The 19,257-nt window shown below is 50.3% G+C and overlaps 1 protein-coding gene across 1 annotated transcript in view; it reads right to left on the reverse strand.

Moving 5' to 3' along the window:
• Positions 1–3,653: 3,653 nt before the first annotated feature.
• Positions 3,654–19,257, reverse strand: part of LOC142889199 (uncharacterized) — a 69,479-nt gene continuing 53,875 nt past the window's right edge. Inside the window, exons 4-5 of the mRNA XM_076027860.1 lie at positions 7,143–7,214; positions 3,654–3,731 (exon numbers count right to left, since the gene is read on the reverse strand). Of these exons, the coding sequence (XP_075883975.1) occupies positions 3,654–3,731; positions 7,143–7,214 (150 nt within the window). The remainder of the gene's footprint in view (positions 3,732–7,142; positions 7,215–19,257) is intronic.

The raw sequence follows: 19,257 nt of genomic DNA on the forward strand, positions 1-19,257 counted from the left end.
AAATCTCCCAAGGAGTTTGCACGCACGCCTGCGCGCACACAAGCACACACACACACACACACACACACATACTCTCCCTGTCACTATAGCAACACTGGCTGTGTTGCTGCCCCCTATAAACCCTCCAGTCAGATGTAATTTCAGCCTCCCAGCAGCCAGGGGGCGCCATGGTGATGACAGAGTGAGTCCTCCCTTCTTCCCTCTCTCTCTCTCCCTCCCTCCTTCCCTCTCTCTCTCTCTCTCTCTCTCCTTCCCTCCCTCCCTGCCTCCCTGAGCTCAGCCTGCTGCCGAGAGGCCCAGAACTCCATAAAAATAAACCCGGAGATGAAGCGGGTGACTGAAGGTGGGGAGAAAAGCGAGGCAGCGAGAGGAAGGAGGGAGGGAGGGGGACGAAGGAAGGCGCGGAGAGCGATTAGTGATTTTAAGTCGGCCTCATTATTTGCCCCCAGAGGAGGGAAAGAGTCTCTCAGACGGAAGCCGTGGACGCTGCTCGTGACCCAAACATTAGCGATGATCGAAGGCGTACCAACGGCGGGCGTAGCGTTAAAATAGCTCCTGAACTTCCTGTTTTGTGTTTTGAGGGAACCACCCGGGGGAAACACGGCTCCTCCAACATTATTCTGGGCTGCTCCTGGAAGATCTCTGTCGACCCAGCTCCCTTCAATCGCTGTTAAAATTAGCCACCCAGCGTCACCCGGCAGGCTCTCCATCGCGGCCGCCAGCCCCTCCTCTCGCCGAGGACGCGGCGTCGGAGGCCGCGGACGCGTCCAGCTTTAGCGCCGGAACTTCGCCGCCGCGCTCGGCTTCAGCCGGCAAGACTCGGCGAGGGGCCGTCGGGGTCTCCTGTGCTCCGCTGCTGTTCAGCCTTCAGTTACCAGCTGGCTTTAATAACCTCGACCGGCGAGCATCGTTCCCAGTAGGTGGAACAGTGTGCGGCCATCAAGTCTTGCCTTCAAGTTCGGAAAAAAAGAAAAGAAAATGTGAATAATAAGAAGAAAGGAATGCATCGCGCCCGGCAGGAGAATTCTCTTTGGTTTGTGTGTGTCTCTGCAAGCGATGAAAGTGTTGCAGTTGTTCTTTTCTTCCCCTCTGCAGTGGGGTGGCGGAGGAACCCAGCGTCCTGCAGAAAGGTCACTTCGGCCGAGCAGACGCTTACAAACACGGAGGTTCGCGCTGGGGCGTCGGCGGCTCCGCCAGGCGGACGCGTTTGAAGCTGCTTTGCAAGAGACGGGCGGGCAAAAAAAAAAAAAAAAAATGCAGTTTCGCTCAAAAACTCGTCAGGTGTTCCAGAAGCCGAGCAGGCCTCAACAAATTGTTTGCCGAGTTTAGGTTACTGCCCGGAGCCTCGAGGTGGACGCTAACCTGACAGTTTGAGCCTGGCCAACGATCGGAGAAGCGGCGATTCTGGTCTCTCTGCCAAATGGACGATCCACACCGTCCACATCCAAACTACCTGGACCGGTGCGTCCTCTCTTCAGAGGCCCGAGCACCTCCTGTCTGTGGTGTGAGCGCCCTGAAAGCCCCGCAGCAGTGAGTTTTACAACCACAGCAACAAAAAACAAAACAAAAAAAATGAGGTTTTGGGAAAATAAATGAATAAAAGTACCTGTGCCTGTGAAACTGTGTGCGTATTTAATGATTCATGAGTTGCAAACGAAAAACAAGCGTCGACGTACAAGCGGCAAAATAGCCCTCTGACTGGCCGCGCTGTGATACCAGAGTCTGACGAACTGGAAAACAGTTGGCACATCTCAAAATGGACGACCTAAACGAGGAGCGATAGGTTTGCTTTGGATGTTTGTTGTACATAGACTTACTTTTTGTAGTTTTTTTTTTTTTAGTGCTGCAACAGTGTAGTTTCCAAATTTGGGATAAAAAAAAGTACATCTATCTATCTATCTATCTGTCATACTATTTATTTCACATTCATACAGGAGAAAAAAACCCAACAACAACAACAACAACAACAACAGCATCAGCTCTGGATGGCTAGCGCCACCCTCGGCTCCAGATTAGCCGCGGCTATTCCTGGAGAAGCTACGTGTCTCGGCTGTGGCAGCGAGTCGCTGCGGCTTTCAGAGCTGCTGTCGGTTCTAAGAATAGGCGATTGGGTCCGAGGGAACATCTCGCCTCTTCAGACTCCCCCCCTCCGCCTTGCCTCTCCTCGTACGCCGGCGAGCTACCCACACAACATTAGCTTGAGCTAATAGCTGTTAGCTGTTAGCTGTTAGATAGCTGTTTAAACGCATTTCCCCTTAACAGAAAAAAAAAAAGGAACAATATTTGATAAAAGATGTGCTTCCACCTTCCCTCCTTCCCACCCTCCCACCCTCCCCTCCGTTCCTCTGCCCTCGTGCGCGCTAACGTGGAGGATGCTGGATGACATGACTTGGCGGCCCGTTCGCCTGCCTGCCTGCCTGCCTGCCTGCCTGCCTGCCGGAGGGACGCTAAAATAAAACACGCGCGGGTGCCGAGAGCTTCTGCGGCTCCTGCTGCAGCGTGACCGACGTGTTCTGGAGGAGCGCGCGGCCTCGCTGAGGGGACAGAGTGTGAGTGGAAAGCACGTGGAAGGATGTCTGAGGTGTGTGTGTGTGTGTGTGTGTGTGTGTGTGTGTGTGTGTGTGTGTGCGTGCGTGCGTGCGTGTGTGTGTGTGTGCGTGCGTGCGTGCGTGTGTGTGTGTGAGGTTGGGAGAGGAGTGGAAAGGGAACAGGCCTCTCCAGCTGTGCCCTGTCAATCATCGCTGACCTCGCTGCGCTCAGGAAAATAAAAAAAACAAAAAAAACACTGTAGCTGTCTTCCCAAATCACACACTTCCCAAATACACACCTCTGTATACTGCAGCGGTGCACCAGGGCTGCTGCAAGTTAGGAGAGAGTGTCACACGTGGCTATTCGCTCGCCAGCACAAAGTCTCAAAGAAGCTGGTTAGCATTTAGCTTTAGCTGCTAGCTTCTTTGGCTAGCTGTTCCCTGCCGCGCTAGCACAAATCGCTAATCTGCCGATTACATGGCAGCGACCCGGTCCGCATTATGAAGGCACGCTGAAGGTCAACCACAGCACGAGAATGGGGGAGGAAGGGGAATTCAAGATTCAAGAACTTTATTTGTCACACGCTAACGCTGGATGTGCAGACGAGATAACCAGAGACAAACGACAAGAAAACAGCAAAGAAAAAAAATGTTAAGAGCAGCAAAAACTATCTGAAGTGAGACTTATTTTTTATAAATACAAATCAAGTGAATTCAAGTGAATTCACTTTCACGTGTACTAGTGGAACTAAAAAATGCAAACGGTGATGTGGGACAACCCCTGTTACATTACAGCCTGATGGAAAATGAGACGAAAGAAGACAAACAAGTGGTGAAAAAGAGCACGCAGAGTATTTCTGTCTGGGCCAGTGTGAGTGAGTGTGCATGCATGTGTGTGTGTCTGTGTGTGTGTGTCTGCACAATAGTGTGAATAACATGCTGCTGCCGAAACCCCACAGCCTGGATTTAGCATCCCTCACCCTGAACAAGTGACAAAAAGATAACCACGTTTCACTCCACTGCTTCGTGCCCGCCGCCCCCTCCCCTCCTCCCACCCCTCCCACCCTCCTCCTCTTCCTTCCTTCCTTTCTTCCTCACCCTCACCCTCGCTCACGCACTCTCCCTCTATCTCCCTCTTTCCACATGGCTGGCCGTCCTCTCCCGCGTCCCGGAGGAAGGGAGGCTGTGCAGCAGCTTGGCAGGCTGTCAGGGGAGCGCCGGAGAGCACGGAACATGTAGTGACTGAAACGGAGGGTCTGGGGGGGGGAGGGGGGAGTGCCGGGGAGCCGGTGCGGGGGTGGGGGGGTGTTGAAGTAGTCACGAAAAAAAAGAAGGCCCTGCTCTTCACCTCAATGTGGCAAAAAAAATAGAGAAAATATAGCGAGCTCGCGCTGCCGCAACCGTTGACGTGGATAAAAAAATGAACTCGGCAAATGAAAAGCAATCAAGCAGCGACGGCTTTTCATGGTCAACATGACACTATACACAATTCCATAAAAAGAATCGTGCATAAAAAGTACTTTGTCGGAGGTATGGGAGAAAAGTTTTTGCATTCGTGGAAAAACATTCTGTACGAGCTGTAGAACTTTGGCAACAGAGCGCTCCATCTCGTCAATAGAGGATCTTTGCTCCGGGCTGCCGGCTCCCTCCCCATTATGCGGGAGGCTCGGCTTGAGTGTGAAGAGGGCTGAGGATGCTCAGGTAGGACCGATGCATTGTTAATGCTCCGCCTGTAGTGGGAACAGCCGGAGAACGCCGGGTCACTTGAAAACGATACGGCGGGAGGGGAGAGAGAGGAAAAATCTTCACGGCTGACACAGCGAGAGGCAAGGTCGTCGCTTTGCTTTTCTGACGCCGCCGCCGCTGCCGCCGCTGCGCGTGAAGTAGAAACGTATGAAACTCACAAGGAGGGTTAACGGAATCAAATATAAAGAGAGGAACCTTGGAAGACGAGAAACGTCAAGCAGTTGCTACTGTTGTCGAGACAAATCCAGCGTGCGAGTTTTCAAAAAAGCGTCTCGGTGGAGTCGGAGGAGTCCGTCTTTGACCGGTTTTGCCTGAGAGACACACGGTTTAAAAAGAAATCTCTGCCCCATGTGATGTCAGAAAGGGCACCGATACCCCATCCAGATTTGTGACAACAGCCCCAGCCAGGTGGTGGCTTCTCTTGGAAACATGCAGAAGCTCCAACAGGCAAACATCATGAGAGCTGAAAAACACCATGTTTCTCAAAAATAAATAAATTCATTAATGAAGTCAAGACAATGTCAACATGCTCCATTGGTGACCTTAAAAATAACAACAACAACAATAATAATAATAATAATAATAATAATAATTATTATTATTATTGTTATTATTATTATTATTATTATTATTATTATTATTATTATTATTATTATTATTATTATTATAATAAATAATAATTCAGGGTGGAATTAATCGGCTTCATCCACAGCGCATTACGATTTCATTGGAGGCCTGTAGGGGGCGTCTTGCATTTGTGACCAACACCCTCTGCGCCCCCCCCCCCCCGCCCTTCCTCCCGAGGAAGGAAAAATAAGAAGGGGGGGAAAAAAAGGAAAAAGGGCGTCACATCACACGACGGGTTTGTCCCCAAACAACAACATGACACTTGGCCGACCCCCCCCCCCCCCAACTCCCTCCTGTCAGGGAGACGGGGGGGAGGAAGGGAGGAGAGAAGAGAGAATGACAGCGAGCTTCAGATCTGACATCAAACACCGGTGAGAGAGTGAGAGGAGGGGGAGGGGGGGGGGGGGGGTGACAGCTCGCTGGAAAAAACCTGGCCAATGCCGAGCAACCCACCCCACACACACACACACCCCTCCTTCACGCCTGATACACACACACACACACACACACACACACACACACACACGCACACACACACAATCAAAACTAGCCGGTGATTAGGATCTCCGCCTGCTTTGGACGGGATATGAAAACACACTGGAAGGAAACCCGAGGGGTTAAAAAAAAAAATGAAAAAATGAAAAAATGAAAAAAAAAAAAGTGGGGAGGGAATGTGGGGCGACAGCGGCAGCGGCGCTTCAAAAAGATCAGCTGCTGCTGCTGCTGCTGCTGCTGCTGCTGCTGCTGATGCGTCGTGCTCTCTCACGCCAGATTCACACGCTGAGAGATCAGGGCCGGTTTTCATTGGCTGGGCGGTTGGGTGAGTGGGGGCGGGGCTGGGGTGGGGTGGGCGTGCGTGTCCTGGTATTTTTATGATGCTACTGAGGGAAGTGGGCGGTGGGGGGGGGGGGGGCAGCAGAGAAAAAAAGCCGAGATAAGGAGGCTGACGAGCTACAAGTACGTTACGGACGGCAGTCTGGGAGAAAAATAGCAGAGACACAGATAGGGAGTGTGTGTGTGTGTGCGTGTGTGTGTGTGTGTGTGTGTGTGAGAGAGAGATAAGTGGTGAATTAGGCCACGTCCTCACCAGATTTTTTTGTTCAGCACAGTCAGGCCTTTTCGTCCACATGGACGAAAATAAAAGAATAAAAAATGTTTGCACACTTAATTGCGCTCCTGACCTGTTCCCTTCCTCGCCTGCAGGTGGGGCTGCAGCGAGAATCAGCGAGGGAGTCCCGGCCGTCTACCGGTTCAGGCGACTTGCTAGCTAACTAGCGCGTCTGCTGAGGTGGCGTTTGCCCACAACACCCTGCGTCGTCGTTCACTTCCTGCATTTGGTTCCACTGAAGAACCAGGGCAGGTGTGAACGCAGCAAAACTTCACTAAAGTAAAGAGCCAGTGTATAAACATGTATATGTTAAACAGCACAGAGAACCAAAACGGTTCCATTTTTACATTTCAAACGCGTGTCCCAACAAACACACGCCAACCCCCCCACTGCAGCGAGGACGAGAGGCGTCACATGACCTGCATCGACTTTAAATTCCGGCAGAATATTCAGAAAGACGTCGCGGGACTTGCGGTTCGCCACCTTTTCCGGTGGCGCCGGCTCGACATCAGCCGCCCGCCTGGCGGATTATTTCAAAGCAGCCGTCAGTGTTGACGGGGATTTTCTGCAGCCAAAGGTGCATTTTTCAAAAATAGCCGCGTCAGGTGTGGACGCAGCGAGAGCCTTTGAACACCAAGAGAAGAAGAAGAAGAAGCGGCAGAAGGAGAAGAAGAAGCAGAAGAAGAAGCAGAAGAAGAAGAAGCTGCTGCCTCCTCTTCTATCTACTCGCAGGTCGTCGTGGCCTCCCTTCCTCCTCCGGTCGGTCAAGATTTTTTTTAAGAGCTCGCCCAAAATGCCAAGTGCGGGCGTGCGAGTGTGTGTGTGTGTGTGTGTGTGTGTGTGTGTGTGTGTGTGTGTGTGCGTGCGTGTGTGTGTGTGTGTGTGTGTGTGTGTGTGTGACTCTGCATGTGTGCGGGCACACATTAGCGTGAAGGTCTGGGCGTCCCGCCCGTGCATATGCCTTTCTGTGCACGTGGGCGGAGGTGTGAGTGAGTGCACGGCTCTCGGAAAACGCCAGCCTTTTTAACTTTGCGTGGAGCTGCGAGCTGCTGGCCAGCGTAGAAGAAGAAGAAGAAGAAGAAGAAGAAGAAGAAGAAGAAGAAGAAGAAGAAGAAACCACGTCAGTCACTCACTGGGAGGCCGTCGTCCTCCATCCCCGACTTCCCAGAGTTCCCTGGGGCAGCAGGCCTGGCGCTGTAAGACTCCTGCTGGGCATCCTGGGGAGAAAAACAAAGCAGTTTAAGCCCCGTGATTGGCAGAATGATGCAATTTTGTTTTTTGTTTTTCTTTCCAGGGGGGAAAAACGCATTACGAAGAAAACAGAGACTTCCTCTCCAGTTGGTTAGAATATTTTTCAACTAATAATTCTCAGACCTCCGGGCCTCAACCGTGATCACGCAAGCAAGTCGGCTGCTCTGTTGGGTTCGCACGACTGTAGTGAGTCCCATATTTGTATCATGTAACAACACACACACACACACACACACACACACACACACACACGCACATGCATATGCGGAACAAAGCAGAGTAAAAAAACATCCAAACAACCTCAATCCAACCTACTGTGCTGTTACCATCAGCACGCCAGCCCCATTCACCTCCAGGCCTAACCGGCCGCATGTGCACGCTCACGCGCACGTGCGCGACGCGCTCAGCCGGCCACCCATTGTTCAATCCAAGTCGTTTTCTCTCCCTCTGTAATCACGAGCCCATCTAGTGTAAACCAATTTTCTCGCCATTGTCGGAGGTGTTGCCCTCTCGCTCCCCGCCCCCCCGCCCTTCCCCCTCGCTCCCTCCACACCCCACCCCCCCTCCTTTCACTGGCGGCGGAGGTCGTTCCTCCATCATGTTAAGCGTCGGCGGCACAATAGCAACTTGTTAAAGAGCTCTGAGTGGAGGGATTAGTGATAACTGATCGGCAGGGAGATCACACACGGCCACCATCGCCTCTCGCACGTTTACATTAGAGTGTGCATGTGTGTGTGTGTGTGTGTGTGTGTGTGCGCGCATGCACATTCTTTTTTTGGTTCTCTCTTTTTGGTCTTATCCTTTTCTCTCTTTTTTTTTTGGCGACTGCGCCGTCGTAGGTGGGCAATATCCCCGTCAGCCAGGCGATATCATTTTACAGCGTGAGATTATCCTTCACAGCCGGAGACGTATCAGGTGAAATGGATCTATCATTAGAGCATTACATGCTTCGTAATTTGTGCATTCCGGAGGACGAGCGATACCGGCGCTGCCGCTCCGGCTTCTTCCACAAAAAAGAGGTTCCGCGCACGCATCGCCGATTGAAATGACTGCGCCTTTGTATCAAAAATAACGCAGGAATGTTCAGGTTCGCTTAGACGTGAGAGGGCTAATTTAGATTTTTTTTTTTTTTTTTTCACACAGTTTTAAATTTTTTAAAATAAGGCAAAAGAGTGAGGTAGCGAAGAAGGAGAAGTAGTAAACAAAAGGGAAGAGTTCATTATTCCAACAAGGGATCCAAAACACTTTGTCAGGTTGTTGAAAGCTGCTTTAGTCACAGCTCAGCGTGATGGAAAATTCGTGATTTTTTTTATAAAACCTCTAACAGCATTTATCCTGAATTTCTAAAAGCTGCTTTAATTAAATTTCCAATTCTGTTTTTTTTTTTTCCCCCCTCTAATATTACGATTGATTTGTACCACGCATGAATGCAGCACATTTTTCGGCAACTTCCACAGAAAAGCGATAGAATATACATCTCTCCACTGTATTGCATAAACAAGCATGGCTCCGTACTTCAGCTTGCGGAAGCCACAAAACTTCCCCGCTCCTCAAACCAAACCGCGTCTCACAGCCGGAGGCGGGGCCCTGCTCCGCCAGATGTGCTTCAATCAGCGGCTCGCACATCATCCCGTAAGTGGGCGGTGAAGAAAGACGAGAGAGAAAACGGAGAGATTGCCATTTTGCAAAAAAATAAAAAATGTATTAAATAGAAATAAAGGTTTCTCGCGCGAGGCCCTGGGTGGGCCGCAAGCCTCGTGTTTGTCAACCGCGGGGAGCCTGAGCTCGGGCCAGACGCTGATCACACGCTGCGTGTGGAAACCCGTCGCAGACACAAGCGCGCCGCCGCTGGGCGAAGGAGGAGGAGGGGGTGGGGGTGGGGGGCTGACGGAGGGGAGGGGGGGGCGCAGTGCTGTCACTGCGGCGGCCGACTGACGAGCGCAATCGCACGTCAGTCGGCCGCGAGGTCACAGACACACACACACACACACACACACACACACACACACACATGTTGCCCGGTGGCTGCACAGACTGGGCTGAAACAAGGCCAAGACCAATATTTACTCAGGCATGAGTGTGCGTGTGTGTGTGTGTGTGTGTGTGTGTGTGTGTGTGTGTGTGTGTGTGTGTGTGCATGTGCGTGTGTACTCCAGGGGATTCCCATTTTAAGTGGGTCAAAGTGAGGTTAGCCTCTACTACTGTTTACACTCACGTTCTTACATCATCGCTGTCAACTGCAGCCGTGGACGGAGAGGGCGAGGCGGGCGGGAGGGGGAGGAGGGAGGGGGCGAGATGAGATGGAGGAAGGAAGAGAGGGGGAAAAAGAAACGTGCACGAGCGCCATCCTTCTTCCGTGTGGGTTTTTTTTTTCTCTCTCTCTCTCCCTCTCCCTTTTCCACTCCATTGTCTCAAAATCCCATTTCCCAGCTAATTTAGAAGCTTCTAAAATACACTCCACTCCATACCTTAAGCCTTGGGCCACAGCTAATCCCATCTTCTCTCTCTCTCTCACACACACACACACACACACACACATACACACACGCGTACGCTCATTCATCCTCCGCGCCTTTTCAAAAGGCTTCATCTTGGCAGCGAGAGAGAGAGAGAGAGAGAGAGAGAGAGAGAGAGAGAGAGAGAGCGAGCGAGGGATATTGGAGGCGAGTGTTTGATGTGCGCGAGGGGAGCGCGGGAATCAAACTGTGAGTTAAATGCTATTAGACAGCTGTGTGGAAAAGCAGTGTAATATTAGATTTGATTGAATAGATGGCTGCTGAATGCGCTGTAATATATAGCGCCGCGAGAGGCTTTGCGCGGGACGTAAATCAATATAGCGGCGGCGGCGGCGGCGGTAGCAGCGAGCGCCTTCTAATCCCAAAACGCTGCGGAAACGCAAAGTTAGCTGGAGACGCTCGCGACGCGTTCAAACCAGGTCGGCAATTTCAACTTTCTTTGGTTTCCGCCGCAAAGTGAGACAGAATTGACGAGTTTCCCCTTTGCAGAGAGGTCAAAGGTCAAGCTGTATTATGGACCAGCAGGTTAGAGTCGATGTCCATGGATGTATTTAACATATGTGTCAAACATGTACTGCTAGTACTACAAATCCCAGCATGCTCTGCTGGTATTTCTCTAGCAGTGATTTGGTATTGGCCTCGCTGGCCAAATGTAATGACACTGCGGGACCCAATGTGGCCCGCGGGCCACAGTTTGACACCTACGCTCGACGGGGCAGCACAGTGTGGAAGCGACACGGAATCCAAACCCCCTTTTTTTTTTTTGAGCAGCTCCATTGGAATGAATGGGACCAGGTGTTGTTGCTTGTTTTGGGCGGTTTGCACCTCATTTAGGGACGCTGCTGCGCTCTTTGGCTCTTCTCAGTCGGTCGCCCAGCAGCAGTTTCCCAGAAACGTCCCTCTGCTCTGCTCTGCTCTGCTCTGCTCTGCTCATACATGCTCGATTGGACCGGAAACAAAAACCAGCAGCGCGACCCAGAGAGCAGAAACTGTGGCGCTGACTCGGCGTCAGACACGTTTGAGAAAAAAAACGACTCGATTGAATAGAAAAACACAGGAGAAGAAGAAGAAGGAGAAAGAAGTGATTCGCGCCAAAACACACGGCTGTCGGGGAGACACTCGTACGAGGCTGCAAATTCTTTTAGAGTTTTTGAACATCACGCTTGCGGATTTTTGCTGTTGCCTCTGACGACACAGCGACAGACACACAGTTTAAAAATACAAACAACACGAGTAGAGGTTTGAAAGATAACAATCAACAAGGATTAAATGCCACAAATGCATGCTCTCCTTCCTTAGCAGAAGTACGCAATCACTAAGGACGCCCACAACTCAGTGAATCTGCCAATACAAAGCACACTTAGCCCTCTGTTTACAGCCTCCCACAATAAAACGCTCAGCCTCGTTGGAAACAGACACTTGCTTCACTTTCGACGTGTTTCAGAGGAGAGAGAAGGAAACGCTCTCAACACCGAGATGTTTTGTTTTTTGTTTTTTTTCAGCACAATCAGCCCTCTGTGACATCACAAAGAGCAGGAGGGCCCGTTTTTGGCCCATGTGTCAGGGGACACGTGGGTGGGTGAGTTGATTTTCTCTCCTCCCCTTTGAGTTGCATCACGCCTCTCAGTCTGCACGCTCACCCTCTTCCTCCAGCACCCCTCCATCCTTCCCTCCCCTCCTCCTTCCATTCCTCCATCCTTCCCTCCTCCCCCATCCCTCCCTTCATCCTTCTCTCCCCTCCTCCCTCCATCCTTCCCTCCATCCTTCCCTGCACCCTTCCCTCCCCTCCTCCATCCTTCCCTCCCCTCCTCCATCCTTCCCTCCCCTCCTCCCTCCCTCCGTCCTTCCCTCCCTCCCCTCCTCCCTCCATCCTTCCCCTTTGCCCCTGTTCATCCTCATCAAAGCCTCCTCCCTCCACCTCACCCTGTCTGCAGCCATTCTTTTTCTCATGACTACCAAATGAATTAGCCCCCCCCAACCTTCTCTGGCACCTTGGCAGATGCACATCTCCACTAAATCTGACACTAATGCCATTAATATTCATTAAAAATTAAGCTTAATTGCGCGTCTTCAGGAGTGAGGCCTCGTCACCTCCTCTTCCTCCTCCACCCCCTCCTGCTGCTCCTCCTCCGCCTCCTCTTTCTTCTCTTCGTCCTCCTCCAAAACCCCCTCCTTCTCCTCCTCCAACTTCCTCCACCACCACCTTCTCCTCCCCCTCTTTCTTCTCTTCGAGCTCCTCCTCCTCCACCTCCTTTTCCTCCTTGCAGCACACGCCACATTAACACAAAGGCAGGTGCAGAGGGGAAGGAGGTATGTGTGTGTGTGTGTGTGTGTGGCGGGGGGGGTCTGAAGTTTATTAGTGCGGGAACACTGGGAGGTAGACTCACACAAACACTGGCTAACACACGAGAGGGCTAATAAAAGCTATATTTTGTGTGTGTGTGTGTGTGTGTGTGTGTGTGTGTGTGTGTGTGTGTGTGTGTGGCCCCTGTATCAGTGAGAAACAGCCTCCACAGCACCCCCCACGTCCCTCCCCAGGGAGCTCCGGTTGGGGGAGGGGCCTCCATATTCAGCAACCTTGCCTGCACGCACGCACGCACACCAATCAGGCAAAGCGAAGCGGAATTAAAAGCCACAATCAACGGCGAGAGCGAGCGACAAAATCAGCCTCTGCTTCTCCTCCTCCTCCTCCTCCTCCTCCTCCTCCCCCTCTGATCCCGTCGGCCGTGTTTTGTGGGGGTGGGGGTGGGGGAGAGGCACAGCAAAAAGGAAAATAAAAAATAAAAAATACAACAATAATAATTTCTGATTGCGGACCTGCCTCCCCGTCTCCTGCCAGAACTGGCCTTTGGGGAACAATGTGTGTTTGCTTAGCAGCGGGTAAACGGCAGCCATTTACGGCTCGCTGCCACTCTGTTATTATCATCACAGCCAAAGGTGAGCGTGTGTGTGTGTGTGTGTGTGCGTGTGTGTGTGGGTGTGTTTGTGTGAATGCCTATGGAGGCAAATCATGCCACGGCTGTGTGTGTGTGTGTGTGTGTGTGTGTGTGTGTGTGTGTGATGTTTAGGCTTGTGTATCTGTGTTTAGCTTAAGTCACCTAAATGGACATTAAAATTCTGAAGGGAAAAATATCAACTTTTTAAAAAAAAATTCGACAAGCACAAAGTTGATGGAAACAAAAATCTGGATGGAAAAAAAAAAGAGGTAATTTTCGTAATATATTATTTTTGGTGATCTATTTCACTTTCTTTCATTTCCCTAAACCATTCAGAAAACCCTGTCCCCAAATGTGAGGTATTCAGGAGTGCGCCCTGAAAGCGGACATAAGACAGTATCTGTGTGTGTGTATGTGTGTGTGTGTGTGTCAGTGTCTCAGTGGCCCGGCTATCTTAATGGCCCCATTTGTTCAGGGAGCCGTTCTAGTGGTTTTGTCCTTAAGACGGGATCCTATCGCAGTCGACCCCGCCCCGCTGACCTTTAGCGCAAAGAGGCGACATGAGACGAGAGACGAGCCGGCGCTCGGACACGGCGCCCACGTGCACGCTCGCCGCGACACACCATCGTTGGCTGCGGGCGCGCACGGCGAGCCACTGCTGCCCGCACAAATAGGGTCGGTGTCGCTATCGTTTGGATCGATACCAGTACCGATACTTTAATGAATTAATATATGAATAAACCCCTCATCAATTTGCGACATTCAAAATGAATTGTTGTTGCTGGGGATTCTGAATGAGTTCCAACCCAGGTCAGAATTGGGGCAAATCTCAGTACATACAAAATATTGAGAGCAGACAGAAGGCTTCGTAAAGCCCTCCATTATATTTGTACTGTCACAATCACTTCATGAGTTAATACATATATATACATATACATATATATATATATATATATATATATATATATATATGTATATATATATATATATACATATATATATATATATATAGCTATATATAGATATAGATATACATATGTATATGTATATCTACATATATATATTTTTACACACACATATACATATATATATATATATGTATATATGTATATATATATATATATATATATATGTATATATATATTTATATATATATATATATATATATATATATATATATATGTATATATATATTTATATATATTTACACACATATACATATATACATATATATACACATGTACATATACATATATATACATATATGTATATATACACACATATGTATATATATACATGTATATAACATGTATAATTCTAGAACCCAATATTTTTGACTGGTATTTGCACCCCCCAGTGGTCAGTGGAGGCCACAGTTAGCAGCGTTAGCCGCAGCTAGCAGCCGTCGGCGCCACCAGTTCCCTTTTCTCTCGTCAAACAGGAGGCGCTCTTTGTACCATCTTGGCTTCTGACGCTCTTCACAAGTCACCCCCTCCATCCCTCCATCCCTCCCTCCATCCCTCGCTCTCACGCCCGCCCGCCCGCCCGCCCATTCATTCATTCATTCATCCATTCATTCATTGTAATTCCTTTCTGGCTGGTGGTAAAAGAGGACATCCACCCCAAACTGGCGTCCACCCACATGACTTTTTCCGGGACGGAACAATGGCGGCGCGTTGGCGACTTTGACGGTGGCATTTTTTTTTTCTCTCGCTCTCTCTCTCTCTCTCTCTCCTTCCCGGTGTTCTCCCTTTTCTCTCTGTCTGTGAAGTCTGTATCCAGGAACAAATGTAGCGGCATTTCCTAACAAATGGCAGCTAAATGAGGCCCCCAGGGTGCAGTGCCGCTAACTACCCCCCCACCACCGCCAACACCTCCCCCACACACTTTTTTTTATTTTCTACTTTTTTTTCCTTTCCAGCGCCATTATGATTGTCCTAAACCGTTCCAAAAAAAAAAAAAAAAAACACCTCTCCCACCCGCCCACCCCCCCCAAACCCCCGTTCTCGTTCATTTGCATTTGAATTGCAGCTCAGCTCTACAAAAACAAACATAAATCAAAAAGAGAGAGCGAGAGAGAGAGAGCGAGAAAGAAAAGGAGGGGGAAAAAACAGTGGCGGGTTCTAGTCGAGCAATTAGCGAGTGTCAGTCAACGCCGAGGTGAAAAAAAGAAAAGAAAGAAACAACAAAAAAAGAAACCACCCTTAAATTAAAAACACTGCCTTTAGACGCGCGGACGCGCTCGTCGCGCACGCCCGTCGCGCACGCCCGTCGTGCACGCTCACTCGCACCGGCAAAACCTCGCAGGCGCGCACGGCTTATGACTTTTCTTTTCTTTTTTTTTTTTAACCCCCCCCCGTCTTCAATTTTATCATTTTTGTTTGGGACTGGGAGAGAGGAAAAAAAGGAAAAGGAAAAAAAAAAGAAAAAAAGAAAACTCATCAGGCTTAAGTGCTCGTCAGCCGCAGCCAATGGGAGCGCGGCAGGCCCGGGGTTGCCGTGGCGATACGCGGGGACATTTAGAGGACTCTGATAAACTCTGCCATTTAAAAGGTTATGACAATTAACGCGGCTCTCCGCAAATTACCACTGCCAGACCTTTTACCCACGGACGTCTCTCTCTCCCTCTCTTATCGGCCGGCGCCCAGCCTCACTCTTCCTCCTCCTCCTCTTCCTCCTCCTCCTCCCTCTTCCTCTCCTGCTGTTTCTGCTCCTCCTCTTCCTCCCCGCCTCCCCCAACTTTTCCTCCTGCTCTTCCTCCTCCTCTTCCCCATCATCCTCCCCTCTTCTCCCTCCTCCTCCTCCTCCTCCTCCTCCTCTTCATCCTTCTCCTCATCCCCTTCCTCTTCCTCCTCTTCCTCCTGCCATATGCCCTCCATCATCCACCGAGCGCCCCCCCCCCCCAACCCCCCAGCCAGCCAGCAGCACTTTTTATTATCCTGTTAATTAACACAGTTCTTCACTTAATATTCAAATGGTGGCCAATTAATGACATTGAACTTTGGGCAACACCCACCCACGCGCCGACGTGCGCGCATTTCCCCGCCTCAAAAAGGTGAACCACCCACCCCTGTTTTTTTGCAGTGTGTGTGTGCGTGTGTGTGTGTGTCTGTGTGTGTGGGTGTGTGTTGCACAGAAAGAGGGGGTAATAAAGCCAGTGGGGCAGGCCGGAGAAAGGCAGGACGGCCTTTTAATTAACCCGGTGTGATTAAAAGTGGGGGAGGGTTGGCGGGAGGGAGAGGGGGGGACCCACTGCTCCAGTCGGCCCACTGGGGGTTGAGGTGGGGGTGACAGACAGGAAATGGGAAATGACACACTGCAGGTAATGAAAAAGGTAAAAGGAGCCTCGGAGTGGAGGTGCCGTGTTGTGAGGAGGGTCCGCAGAGAAGTGACCGGGCAGCACCGCAGACCCGACAGACAACAAAACAAAACACATTGGGCCGACTACGAAAAATAGAAACGCTTTGTTTGATGCTTGAGTGATGCAAGCGCTGATATGGAACAGTGTTGCTAATTAGTTAAAGCTCGCAATGGCAGCAAGAAGAACCCATATCCGCGGCCACTTTATCTTTCATCAGGGTCAAAGGTCAAGGAGTCTCGTGCAATTAACTACACCCCAAACGCGAAGGATATCCGAAACAAACAGCCTCTTTAGTCCTCTGTTTGCAGCTCTGGTCAACGCTGATGCCGAGGTTCAGCCTCTCGAGCTAAACCTGAACCCTTGTGTTGGGGCTTCCAAGCGTTTGGAAAAGGGGGGAAAAAAACCCACGTTGCTTTAACGTCAATTGAAAAAGAACAAATAAAGTGTTTTCGAAGTCCCACCATATTTAGCTCTTTATTGATGACTCTTAAAACACTGAAAAATGGATGAAATACAGCTATTTTATGACTTACATAGTATGAATATCATTTCTCCAAGTTTCGGCCGGCCCAGATTTACTTAAACTTAAACTTTAATGGGCCTCATATGGCCCCCGGGCCATAGTTTGCCCATGCCTGGTCCAGGAACACATGTTGCGTTTTGACCCGAAGCTGTGTGTTAACCAGTTGTTTTTTTTCACTTTCACAAAATCACATTATATAACCTTTGCATTAGAGGGAGAGAAAATTTACACTTGGAGCGATGAAAGCGTAAAAAGCAGCCTAATAGTGTCAGACTGCGTGAGCTTCAATCGACAGCGTTGTGCCATAAAAAAAAGAGGAAAAGCACTTTTCCGTCTGGAGGGTGGACTGGGAATATTAAACTGTGGACCCGCCAGGCTCCCATCCTCGCACTCCACGTGTCCAACATGTGACGGCGAAGCTCGAGGGGCGTCGCCGAGCAGCATCCGGACCAATAAATCAGGGGGGGGGGCTGTCTCCTCCAATCAGCTGAGAGCCCCGGCAACGCTCCCCAGAGCCTCGTGGCGGAGACGGGAAACAGTTAAAGGCCGACGGAGGGAAAAACCAGGGCGGTTTTTGAGCGGCGGGGGGCCGACAGGAGGGTTTGACGACGGCGGCGGGTAAATGTCACAGGGAACGACTTCCTTCTTCAAACAGCGGCCGCTCGCATCCCGGCGGCCGTGCACTCACACAAAGTTCCCGATGGGGGGGGGGGGGGGGGGGACTTCTCCTCCCGCGCCGACAGAAGATCGTCTCCGAATTCTTCAGGCTCGCGGCTCTGTCGTTTCCGTTTTCTCTTTTTTTCTTTTTTTATTGTTATTATTATTGCGAGAGGCAGTGCATAAATATGTCGTAACGCGAGGCAGTAATAGGAGGAAGGAAGCCAATTTTCTCCCTGTAAGCAGTTTGTCTTGCGCCGTAATCGAAGCCGAAGAAGCGAGCGAGAATCATTAAGGTCGTGATATTTACGGTCCGTTCCAAAAAAAAAAAATTTGCTTGTTTAGAAAAAAAAAGAAAAAAAAAAAGGAAGCGTATAGGAGGGAGTTTTTTTTGTTTTGTTTTTTTTTTTTTTTTCAAAATGGCAAGTAGGTTGTTTTTTTTTTGGAAAGAACCGTTATCGTTTAGCAGCAGCTGGACATGCGACATGTGACGTTTAAAAATAAACTCCACGTAATGAAGCGCTGCAGAAGATCAAAAAGCCGGTAGATATTTATCACAGTGCTTCAATACAAAAATATCTGCTGCCCCCCCCCGCCCCCTCCTTCCTCCCCCCCATCCCAAACGTTTTTCACCGAAAATGGTAGAAAACTTCCTCCCAGGTCAGAGATGTGTCACGCCCTCTTTGTATCGGCCTCCATGTTTCTTCCCCGAGTTTTTCAAGGCGGCTCGGGTCGTCGCAATCGGATGAGGTCACGGCAGCTCGACGGGCTCAAAGGGAAGGGGGCGGACCCCCCCCCCCCCCCCCAACTCCAGCCCCCCCCCCCCCCCCCTTCAATTTCGTTACAAAGGCGGCTAATAGCGGTCGGTTGCGGGGCAAATTCGGAGTCAAAGGCAGCTGGAGCGCTTGCACGGGCTGGAGGATGTCCTCTGGCCGGGGTTAATGGGAGTGGAGTGGAGTGGGTGGGTGGTCGGGTGGCGGATGTCGGAAAATAAAAGAACTTTCCAGCCCGGATGTCTCCCAGTTCGGAAAACAGGGGTCGGCACCGCAGCGACTCTCCCGAAATGTGTCGCGATTTTTTTGTGTGCGTATTTTTTTTTACGCTTTGAGAATCACAGGGCGAAAGGTCACCGTTCCTTTTCACAGCCCGGATGATTTGGTGCGCGCGCGTGTGTGGTTGCGTGCAAGGAGACGCACGCTTCCGAGAGCGATAAAATTCCGAGGGACAAAAAAAAAAAATGAAAGTAACAGCGCGGCGGCGGAATCTTGGAAAAAAAAAAAAACACGCAGCTCGCAATCTTGGCCGACTGCGCCGTGTAAGTTTAATTTCCCAACATGTTTACTCTTGGATCCCCGAATCAAAGACGGAGGCCCAGTTTCTTTGTTATTCAAATGTATTCCGGTATTTTCTGGAACGCTCCTCCTGCTCGCTAAATTCCCCCCCCCACCCCCCCCAACACCCCCCACTCGCTCAGTCGATCGGCTTTGGTTTTCTTGTTGGTTCTTTTTCCAGTTTTTTTCTCTCTGCGGCTCCGGCTCGCTTTTGTCGAGCGTAAAATGTCATGATTCTTAATGATCAATACTGTGTGTTGTTTCTTTTTTCATTAGCATGAAGAGAAAAATTCCTCAATAAAACAAGCGGCGGGGATTAAGCGCCGCACTTGTAACACAAGACGAATCTGGTGTGAAAGTGTCGGAGAGGAAAAAGTGCCCCGTCTGAAGGAATCCTATTAAGCCCCCCCCCCCCCCCCTCCCCCCACCGACACTATAAATTCCCATTTACACACAGAGCATAAATCTGCCGGTTAACTTTTAAATGAATACGACTGCGAGCGGGAAAGATTGTCCTTTAACTGTACTCGCCCATTAAACGGCCGGGCTCCCCCTCGTTTGCCGCGCCGATGCGACGGACGGCAGAGTGCGATGTTAATGTGAACGTATGTATGGTAGCCGCGAGCTTATTAGTCGCTGGACAGAGCCGGACGTGGCTCCGTATTTACAGCCT

This window comes from Nelusetta ayraudi, unplaced genomic scaffold (genome assembly GCF_046127955.1).
Source record: "Nelusetta ayraudi isolate G7.1 ecotype Tasmania unplaced genomic scaffold, CSIRO-AGI_Nayr_v1 ptg000021l, whole genome shotgun sequence".
NCBI classification, from domain to species: Eukaryota; Metazoa; Chordata; class Actinopteri; order Tetraodontiformes; family Monacanthidae; genus Nelusetta; species Nelusetta ayraudi.